The following is an 11,138-nucleotide window of genomic DNA, read 5'->3' as shown; positions in this document are numbered from 1 at the left end:
GTAGGGTTACATGTAGGTGTTTGCCTTGGTACTCTCATATGGAACCGAGAATGGACTGAATCCATCCATTTCACTACAATCGTTTAATGAATTCCCAGAGGGTATCTTACCAATATCTATGGGGCACGAAAACGCATGTATAATATTAGAACATGTTTTATTGCACTCAACCTGCAATTTATCTAATCGCATTACCTCAAAAAAGACCTGAAAAAGGCATGGCTCGCAAAAAATTAACCGTCCATCCTCTTCCTTACCGCTACTCGGCGTCATTTAGAAGGCGTTTCCGTTTGTGAGGGGGGTCCTTATTTCTGTGGAAAGAGCGTCCTCGCGCGATAATTCTAGCCCACTTAATCACCCGTGAAACAAAGACAACGTAAACCCTTTAGATTATGTAGAGCAGATTTTAAAAGAGACATTATTACTTATGGATGTTTTTGACGCTTCGAGGCTGTTTGAGTTGTAGAAACTGTAGGAGTTTTGTGTTTCTCTTTGATTAGTTTAACATCGATTAAGTGGCAATAGCTGATAAATAACGAAGGTTGTAGTAGCATACAGTAAAATGCAACACTATGTTATTTGCAGCATATGCATCTCTCCAGTTTTTCCAGTTTTAGGAATAAGCACAAAATAAACCATATTTTTTAAGCATATTGTGCTGGAGTGAGGTCAATCGGGGTAAGCTATATTCCCCAAGCTTGTGTACATAAAACAACCTCACTTGATATTCCAACTCTGGGTGGCGCTGTTAGATTTCTAAGCGCTTCCGATGTCATGACCAAGACTAGTGACCAAAGACCAAAGGAATCTTAAAGTAACACTTATTATTGGTTGGGAGCACGAACGCTACGTGCTCTAATTGGCTGTTAGACACGATATCTGGAAATTACTCTCCTCTAATTCTATCATGGTAAAAGCAGTGTGAATTTACCACGAGCGTGCGGCTGAAAGTGGGTTGGGGGCTGTCCAACGCTTTTAGGAAACGACCGAAAGAAACAGAAGAGGGGAAAACTGTGAGTTTAATCAAACAGGCTACGTTAGATCTCAGCATTTCCAAAAGAGGTTGGTACTGAGGCGTCTCAGACTCGATAGCTGTCGCGGAGAATGAAGAGCAGTTCTAAACGGAAAGAAGAAGTTAATCTCGCCAATGGGGGAGTTAAACAGTCTGCGTGGAGTAAAGCGTTCAAGAGCAATGCGCAGTGGGAAGAAAAGGTTTGTGTTTCTGATTAAATTGACGCTCTTTCCTCGAGGTTACCATGCTCTTTGCAGCACCTGTCGGGTTCTGTTCCTTTCGGGTTCGAGGGGGGTTACCGACGTCATTGTCGCTTGTGGACACGATTCGACAGAGATGAGGACAGTACCTTGTCTCTTTCTTTATCAATGAATTTTATTGCATGCAGACACCATTGATGGCTACATTGTGGCTTTTATTTCTGTCACTTGGGTTAGCTGGTGTAGTTTACTACCGGTCACAACGTTGCAAGTGTAAATCAGTGGCCCGGTTGACAAATGGCAAGATGTACTGTAGCTAAGAACATTATTGCATTTTAATTTCCTCTTGCTGGGTATTTAAAATGTGCGGTACGGTAGTAACTGTCTCCACATCACGTATGTCATGCGAGAAGTTTAGAAGTAGTAGCACTTCCCACATGCTTGATTGGCAAGTAAATCCTCTTAATTTTTCGCAGGATGAATTTTTAGATGTTATATACTGGTTTCGGCAAATCATCGCTGTTGTCTTGGGAATGATCTGGGGAATCGCACCTCTTAAAGGATTTCTGGGAATAGCCATGTAAGTACTCAATCACTGTGCGCACCTGCGATTTTTATTTTTGCAGCAATACGGAGCAGAAAACTCACAAGGCGGCTGCTGTTCAAAGTGCCCTGTTTGGGTACTCTAGAAAATCTCTCAGTAGCATGTGATTGTGCCCCCTTCAGGAACTGTTAGGAATTTTTATATTTTTCACTTATGGCTTGTCTGACAAAACATTCTTTTCAATATTTTACGCCGGATAAGTATGTAATATCCAACAAATTGAATCCTGTTGTTGAACTGTTCTTGAAAAATAAACAGTCCTACATACTGATTTGGCTTTTCAGGGACAGATTTTAATTTGAAATTAATAAATGGATGAGTATGTTGAAATATTTTATTTTGTAAACCATCATGTTATTTTTTATTAAATACAAGCTTTATGTAGTACATTTTTCCTGTGCCGGTGTGTATGTGTGCATTTGAGTGCTGTGAAGTTTGGGTTTGTTTTCAGTGTCATAGTGGTGGAACTATGTAAAAGCAAACCATGAGTAAAAGCTGAAATGAAAAAAAAAATAAGGAAAGCTAGATAAAAGCATCTGCTAAATGCCAATAATAGTACCTAAATTATGTATTATACATTTTTATGTATCATGCATAATTTTATTGCAGAATACAACAGTGGTCCCCTCTAAGTACATTACTCCATTTCCTCTTACAAGCAGAGTATTGGGTGATCCACTGTGGGAATAAAAAGGCAAACTGGAAAGCAAGTACAGGTGTGATAGCAAAGTGATAAGTCAGCATATGGCTCCTCTCTGGACAGCTGGAATTGGCCAGCTGCATCCCAGTCTAATCAGTACATCCTTCCAAAGGGCCCAACCCCCAAAGTCTGAGTGTGCTTGCAAATCTGCCAAGTTTGCGGGTGCCCATAAGGAATCATAACAAGGGCTAAGGGATTATTAGGCCCTTGGTTACCCATTTCAATCAAGCGAATAGCTCAGCTGGTTACAAAGTGAGGGGTATCCTACAACACTTTGCACTTCATGTTGTGCAGACACATCTCAATAAAAGTGTCTGCATATGTACTGTGCATTAAAATGTCTTGTTTCTATCCAAATTACTCTCTAGAATGTGAATGTCAAAGTCAAAAATCAAACCTCATTACCTAATAATATAATGGAAATATGTTGTGATAAGTTGATATTATTGTTATGTGTTACATTTACCTTTACACATATTACTATGTTTATATTAGTGCTGAACATAATGTGAATTAGTTTTTATACCAATATTAATAATCTATGTTGATTTAAAACAAAGAGTTGGTGGTAGGGGCAGAATTGGCCTAAACAAAAAGCACATTGTGATGACATCCTGGAATTGACAGGATAAAGCAAGTGCTGCAGAAGTAGCTCTATGGCTTTCTCTCAGTTCTCTTGGGTTTCAGTTATGTCTGTCACTGCACCCTCCTGTGCTGTCTTTTCCTCATCAGATTTTGCATTGTCAACGCTGGCCTCCTCTACGTGTACTTCAGTGGCTTCCAGCAGGTGGATGAGGAGGAATACGGGGGAACGTGGGAGTTAACCAAAGAGGGCTTCATGACATCCTTCGCTTTATTCCTGGTACTTCCGTCCTCCATACGCTTTTGGTTCAATCCTTCTGGTATCTAATACTGTCATACAGTCTCAGTTCTATCCTGCTGATAGCTAATACTCTCGTAACCTCAGTTTGATCCTGTCAAAAATGCTGGAATAAGATGTTTTAACAGAGATTGAATTCATCCTCATATGCTCTTTGGTGTCTTTTGTGACACCTAATGCATATTGTAAATCTTCCTCTCTTTACCTTATAAATAAAAAAGTGCCTCAGTTTAGTGATGGGGACACTGTACTGTAACAGGTCTGTTTCGATTGATGTGTTTGACTGGGTTTGTGACCCAAGCAACAGAAATCGCATTGTACTACTATACACAAAGAAGAAGTGGTCAGTGGCCCAGTGTCTTAGTCCAAGTTGCGTTCACTCATTCTCACCTGATCTTCTCTCATTCTCTAAATTAATCCTTGCTGCAGTTGATGTTGTCTGGCTCACATCTCTTTGGTGGGATGCTAATGTCAATGACTCTTCAGTGGAGGGGTTTCTGAATGAGTAGCAGTTCACACTGCAGTTTTGGAAAAGCTCATTTTATATTTTGAATAGCTGGTAACATGTTTTGTGTACAGTCAGTTCTCATCACAGATTGGTGAATGAAATCCTTCAAATAAGACTACATTAAAACAAATTTAGGAAAAATCACAAATTTAACAGAATACTATATAACATTTAAATAACATCAAATAACATTTTTTCCTTAGCATGAGTTTGAGAATTGTAACAAATAAAATACCTGCATTGCAGTAATGTAAAGATTCATGGAGAAAGTGTCAGTGCCAATGATACTTGTTTCTACCTTGTTTCCAGGTTGTTTGGATAATATTTTACACAGCTCTGCACTACGACTGAAACTTTTTGGAAGAAAGGATTTTATTTGAGAGAATATGACACACTTTATTGGAAGAAATAAGTTTTGGACTTTGAAGTTGAAGATGTTTTTTCCTAGCATCAGCACCCATCTTTCAGAATCATTAGAGAAAGTGCATTAAGCATAATCAACTAGTGATCTCCAGCTGGGATTGTGTCTTTTTTAAAATGAAACTGTACACCCTATGCATCAACACTGACTGCCATGGATTTCACATTTACCTTTTAAACATTATTATATGAAACGGCAAAAACTGCAGTTTTATTTCATACTTTTTTGTCGTGTTTCTCCAGTAGCTTCCAGATCAAATGTGATTACCAGAGATTAATTTATGTAAGTATGTATAATAGATATACAAAGTCCATTTTTTAATCAAATCCAGAATGTATTCATCAAATTTACATTTTCCCCTCATGGTTTATGTGATGAATTACAGTTTTCAGTATTTTATGCTCGACTAATTGTATCAAGTCTTAATGGGATCCTGCAATATGACAAACAGGAACATGAACCAATTGAACAGTAAATGTACTGATTTGGCTTGATTCCAAAGAGTGTTAAGAATTACTTTTGAAACCTAAGGAGTGGATGAGGACAATGTAAGATATTGTATTTTCTGAATCGGTCAACTTTTGCATTAAATATTGGCTTTATTCAATCCGTTTTCCCAAACTTTACTCTTGCACTCTATTTGTGTCTGTGTGTGTGTGTGTGTGTGCGTGCGCGCGCTTGTGTGTAAAATAAATAAAAAATGTGACTGCCATAAATAAGAGGTGGTATTACCTATGTAATAATACAAAATCTATGAGGTGGTTTTCTAAAATAATAATTAATACAAATATTGTCATGTTTTAATATTTCTGATACAGACGACCTCTGAATGTTACATTTTCAAACGTGAAATTATCAGTAACTTCTTAATATCCTATGGTATCATTTAAAACAAGCGTTTTATCCACAACAGAAATGAAGGAATTAAAGGGATAGTTCAGCAAGTCTATCTGATATTGCACAAAATGGACACCGATTAAACGCCCAACTTGACAAAGCGAAGGCCTTCAATTGTCTCCTCCTAACAGAACGTTGTTGTATACCTTTATCCATTTTAGTTTATTCCAGCAGCTGCTTTTATACCATCAAGACATTAATGTGGGTCATAAAAAATATGAGAATGCCATGACAGACCAATGCGAAGCAAGCAAAAGCGAGATCGCTTAAATTACATTGCATCATAGGTCGTTTTAGGCATACAGCTGCGCAGTCGTTAAACTGAAAATACAGTGAGTCATCCAGGGAAAGCAAAGCAAACTATGCAGGATGTCAGGATGGGCTCGGGAGTTGTTTGCCTCCAAATTCAAACTGTGAACCAATGAGCGCGGCGTGTCTGTGAAGGGGGGCAGTCGCATGCGTTAGGACAGAGTTGACAGTTCTCTGTCGACCAATACCGATCGGTGGTGGGACGGCACTGTCAGGGATGCAAAATACAAACGTGTTAGCGTTTGAAAAACTGACCCACGATTCAGGAAACCAGGATATTCTCGTTGAGGTGTGGGCAGCGTCTTGCGGTGCGGTGCTATGGCTCTTTCACAGTGCCTGGATGATTCGCCGGCATTGAGGCTGTATAAGCGGGGAAATGACATTAATATTCAGGAGCTGTACAATGAAAGGCACCGGCTTGCTTTGGAGGAACTGGTTGCAGGTGGGGTAGATGCTTTTTTGGGTTTCTTAAAGAAAGAGAGGATACCTAATTTCCTTTCCGACGACGAAATCCGACGCATCACCCACTCGGCGGTGGTGCCACGATGCGTTTCTCTGAACGGGGAAGACGTCGTGCTAGAACACTCCATGACGAGTTCAATGGACTGTTCGTCTGTCACCTACTTCCCGGAGGTGTCGGACGTGGAGCCCCCGCTTCTGGAGATGGGCTGGCCAGCGTTCACCGCGGGGTCCTTTCGAGGGGTTACCCGGGCTGTCGCCTATTTTCAGCCCAGCTACGGGGAGAGTATCTACAGTTGTAAGGAGGCTGCAAGGCGAATGATAAAAAGCGCCAAAGAGGTAATGAATCAAAGGGTAACATTTATAATAATTAACAAAAAAACTTCCTGGGCATTCCAAAGATGTATCCACGTTTTGTCAAACCATAGCAAGATAAAACGCTGAGCAGAGCTTTGAGAATATTTTCAGTAAAAATATCTTGTAAAGAAACGATTCCAAAAAGCTTGTATGCAAACAAGTCAATAAACATTGTCACATGGGCATAATACTATTTATGACGTGGTTACAATGCAGCACGTTGGTTAGCTGTCTTCGTGTTCTGGTAAAGAAATGCTTTTATGGGCACATGCGAGACACTGATTTTATAGTGCATCGTCCTCTGGACCAAAGTCTGAAGTCACGTGAGTGAAGTTTGCAATAAACTGCAAATTAACCACCCACCAAGAAACCATTAAGAACATTCTTTAATAGTTTACAGTGTAGAAACGCCAGTCTTGCAAAAGTCCTGAGTATAATTAATACATATAAAACTAATATACCCATCAAAATAACACAAAGCAAGAAGGCTCATTGAATGATGTTTGGAAACGGTTCCACGAGTTTTTAGTGTAACCTATAGCAATTGCATGGTTCTGTGTTTGCCTAGGCATGAAATCCTTGAGCCACGTCCGACAGACCAAAACCTTGTGTTGACCTAGTCTATACAAACCAATTTGTCCTGTATTTGTATTTACCGCAAAACGACATCAAATTTATAACGAACGAATGGTAGACGTGCTTTTTTTTTTTTCTTTTTTCAAAACCGAACCCATAATGCTCATAATTGGCCTTAGATTCAGGAACTAATCAAATACGTTAGTCTTTTGTCCCTCTTGGTGAACACACCTGAAAAGTAAACGTCTACGTCAAGGCGTGCTACACTCCCCGAGGGTGAAAGGTTTCCTCGCGTTCACGCACAAGTACGCGCATGTAATCAAACACTGGAGATATGAGAATGCGGTTGCCTCGGGGAGTCGAGGGACTTTGAGCCTGTGTGCATGTGTGTGAGAGAGACTGTGAAACATTCTGTTGTTTAAAAGAGTTTTTATAATTTCAGTGCATGCTGGAATCTGAAATACCCTCATATTTAAGTTACAACAATGTTGAATCTGACCGCTGGAATTTCAATAATGTGAAGCGGTGTTAAAAGCTTAAAAGCTTTCAGGAACAGCAACTCTGTCAATGAACACGTTTGAACACGCACCTTAAATCACAAATACAGGAGTCATCTTTAAGCTATAATTCATTTACCTTTAAAAATATGCCGAAATTCATCGAAAAGGTATCTTTGATGGGAGTGTGTTTGCAACTGTTTTTTAATTTGTGATGCGACAATGTATGACTAAAGAGGAATTCCACGCTTCTGAATGAGTGAGGCTAACCTGAAGTTTAAGTGCAGTAATGTTATATATATATATTTTTTAAACACGTTTACAAAATTTAATGTTATGCAGTGTTAGGTTGAAAAATGTTTTCCATCCCCCAAAAGTCAAGAGATAATAAGTAAAAGTGATTGGCTCTTTGGTCGCAGGTGATCAAACAACTTGATACTCATAAGAATGTCAGTAAGTGTAGCTGCTTGGGTGGTTGCAGGTGATTGCCGTGGTGACGGACTCCCTCACAGACCTGGACATCTTCAGGGATCTGCAGGAGGCCTGCTCCAAGCGCAGGGTTCCCGTCTACATCCTGCTGGACCAGTCCTGCGTTGGCTCCTTCCTTCAGATGTGCAAGAACCTCAGCGTGCGCCTCGAGGACTTACGGGTACCTGTAATAACATGTTTAAAATGTGCAAGCAGTGTGGTATGCAGGCTTGTAAGCCAGAGGTTGCTTATTTGACCCCCATGTGAGGAACTGCTGTTGTACTATCAGCATATCCAGCTGTATAAATGGGTGAGCTATTTAATTCAATCTGAACCTGGTAGAACATATGTAAGTATTTGCTTGTGTAGCTGAGGCCCTCATTCAGGGTTATCCAGGGTCAAAATTATTGCAAAACAGGAATGCCTCACTTTGGAATCAACTTTTCAAGGCCTTGGTTACAAGCTGACTTCCCCATCAAATACTAAAATTTCGCATTTGTTGTACCTGGCAGAGTAGGCATTAACATTTATTTGTTTAGCAAATAAGTTTATCTAAGGGACATGCATAGCTTACAGTTTACACAGCATACAGTTTGATATCTTTGACACAATTCAGAAATGCACGTATTAAGCAAGGGTTCAAAAGCAGTGTTTCTGGGAGTAAAACCTGCAGCCCACAGGTCATAAGTGAAGCTCTCCCACCAATACACAGCACCTCTGCTGACATTCAACTTTGTTAAGGGAGTGTTGCTCGTGTAAACCTTGTGAAAGGTTTTTTTTCTCTCTTGTTTGATTGATGGATTCATTTGTTTGAATGTTAAAGCGAATGCGGGTGCGGACCATAACGGGGGCCACCTACTTCCTGCGCTCTGGAGCCAAGATTACGGGGAAAGTGCATGAGCGATTCATGCTGATCGATGGAAACCGCGTAGCCACCGGATCCTACAGGTACGCAGAGGAACTCCGCTGCCTTACTGCTGTATCTTCATTGGAATGTCCCGCAATAAGGGTGTACAACTGCTGTTTGAGGACGAGTGTTACAAATAGCATGCCTTTCTTTGGAGAGCACACTGTGATTGATTCAGGGATGGATTTTATTATTAGTCTTGTTAGTAGTAGTTACAGTAATATTATTCTTGTTATTATCACTGTGAATTACTATTATTATTTTCAACAGAAACAATATAAGAGAGGGTATGGGATGAATCTGGCATTTTGGTTGTATACTTCCACCCCCAGGTTCAACTGGACTGACGGAAAGCTGAACAGCAGCAACCTGATTGAGCTGTCAGGCCAGATCACGGAAAACTTTGACGAGGAGTTCCGCATCCTGTATGCGCAGTCCTTGCCCATCAGTACCCGGGCCCCCGGCAGCGCCCGTAACAGTGGGATCTACGACCACCTGCTCCTCAAGTCGCCAGCAGTGCTGCAGTCGCCACGCGTGCCCGTTCCTGTGCCCCAGCCAGAACCCGCCAGGATGACGAGCACGCCTACCCGGGCACAGGTCCCCGCCGAGCCGCTACCCAGCGATGAGGCTGGGGGCCGCAAGAGCAGCCCTGTGTCGGACTCCTCCACCCTTGGGGAGGACTGGATGGAGCAGGACCACGTGCAGGACGTCCTGGCCGAAGCCCCCACCGGCGTGCTTGTGCCTGGCCCCGTTGTGGACACCCCGGCCCCTCCTCTGGCCCCCCCATCCTGTCACACCTCCACGCAGACCAGCTTCCCCACCGCAGACAGTGGCGTACAGACTGAGCCTGAGGCCTACTTTGCCCGCCGCCCCCTCTCTGCTGCCACAACCACCTATCAGACCGTCAGCCAGGACCACGCCTCCTCTGCCTCGGGCTCCGACGCCCGGGTCCGCCTGCCCCCTAGGGTGGACGGGCGCCCGCCCCTCCGGAATCCCCCAGACGGCAACCTTAGGGACTGCTTCCGCAAGCTGACCAAGGAGCGGCAGTACCACTACTCCACCATCCGCTCCAAGCTGGACCACATGGTGGCGCTGCTGTCCCACCGGCGGGAGCTGGTGGACCTCACCAAGCTGGCCCTCAGTCCGCGCCTGCACAGGGCCTGCAAATTCCGCCAGGATCTGGGCTCCAACCCCACTGCGATGATGGAGAGTGTGCTCACAGCTCAGTGGAGTCGGTCCAGGTGTTTACAGTGAGAGAACTCCAAGACAAACGTGGCTTCCCTCATGTACAATGTGCTTGAAGCCAGAGGAAAAAGGGCAATATAAAAGAGGTTTTAATGGCTTTGTTAGCATGTCAGGTGTCATTTTACTTTGTGTTGAATCATTCACTGGTGCCTACCTTGAAAGAACATGTACTGTACTTACTGTAGCTTTAATTCTTTGCCTTTGCTGCTTTTTTATCTGTTTAGGACCATAATGGTGCCTTTCTGCTTTATGGCTTGACTGTCTTTTCCATGGAAAATTCATGCATGCCCATCAGTTTGATCTGACTGCTGAAATGCTGATTGCTGTACTTTTCTTCGTTTTCGGTTAGAGAAATTATGTTGTTCAAAAATGCAAAGTCAAAAAATGTGAATTTTTTTTGTTCGCTTAATTTGGTAGATATTTGAATCAGCTTCTTGAAGGGTGGTTGATTTTCCTTCCTTTCTGCATTACATTAGTAAAAGTTAAGCGCATTGCATGGAGTGCTTCTTTAAAGACATGGCCATTTTCCTGTAAATGACAATGCTGTACTATCAATCGTGGCACTTTAAATGATACTGTCCTTTGATGCTTGGGGGTACTATGCCTAGGGTACTGTTTTCCTCTAAAGGTGAACCTCGTCTGAGACACTGTACTTCTGAATATTAGGATATATAATATTATATTTTCACACTACAGAAGTCACAATTTTGGGTGGGTCATGATAGATGGTTGTAAAAATGTTTTCCGCTCCTGTCTCCACACTTCAGTGGATGCCTAAGTGTCCGAATGTGTGTTTTCTGATGACTAGTTTTAAACTGTCTGCCCATGTGCCTGGCTTGTCAAAAAATGTGACTGTGATATAATTTTGAGATAATAAAAAGGGTGAATTTAATAATCTGACTCTTTGGGAATCTAAGTATTGTGGACAAGCAGGCACCCCTTTCTGCAGTGTTTTGGCAACCACAGATGGAAAATCGACCAGGTGTCTTGCAACATGAAAGCAGTTTGCTGTCAGAACATGGTGAGGTATGTCTGAAGCTATGATCATTGGCAGCATGCCTTGTTATCTAAATTGGTGTGTGCAAACTGGGTTCCTGC

The 11,138-nt window shown here is 42.1% G+C and overlaps 2 protein-coding genes across 2 annotated transcripts; both read left to right on the top strand.

Moving 5' to 3' along the window:
• The first annotated feature begins 859 nt into the window (after positions 1 to 859).
• Positions 860 to 4,569, top strand: LOC118779197 (respirasome Complex Assembly Factor 1-like). The gene is made up of 4 exons (XM_036531171.1): positions 860 to 1,212; positions 1,689 to 1,792; positions 3,249 to 3,378; positions 4,214 to 4,569. Exons 1-4 carry the CDS (start codon positions 1,105 to 1,107, stop codon positions 4,253 to 4,255), a joined length of 384 nt encoding a protein of 127 aa, XP_036387064.1. The 5' UTR covers positions 860 to 1,104; the 3' UTR covers positions 4,256 to 4,569.
• Positions 4,570 to 5,810: 1,241 nt separating this feature from the next.
• Positions 5,811 to 10,108, top strand: fam83d (family with sequence similarity 83 member D). The gene is made up of 4 exons (XM_036532248.1): positions 5,811 to 6,329; positions 7,902 to 8,069; positions 8,712 to 8,836; positions 9,128 to 10,108. Exons 1-4 carry the CDS (start codon positions 5,850 to 5,852, stop codon positions 10,047 to 10,049), a joined length of 1,695 nt encoding a protein of 564 aa, XP_036388141.1. The 5' UTR covers positions 5,811 to 5,849; the 3' UTR covers positions 10,050 to 10,108.
• The last annotated feature ends 1,030 nt before the right edge of the window (positions 10,109 to 11,138 follow it).

The sequence above is a fragment of the Megalops cyprinoides genome, chromosome 6 (assembly GCF_013368585.1).
Source record: "Megalops cyprinoides isolate fMegCyp1 chromosome 6, fMegCyp1.pri, whole genome shotgun sequence".
Taxonomy (NCBI): Eukaryota; Metazoa; Chordata; class Actinopteri; order Elopiformes; family Megalopidae; genus Megalops; species Megalops cyprinoides.
This window is presented reverse-complemented; position numbering and strand designations above follow the sequence as displayed.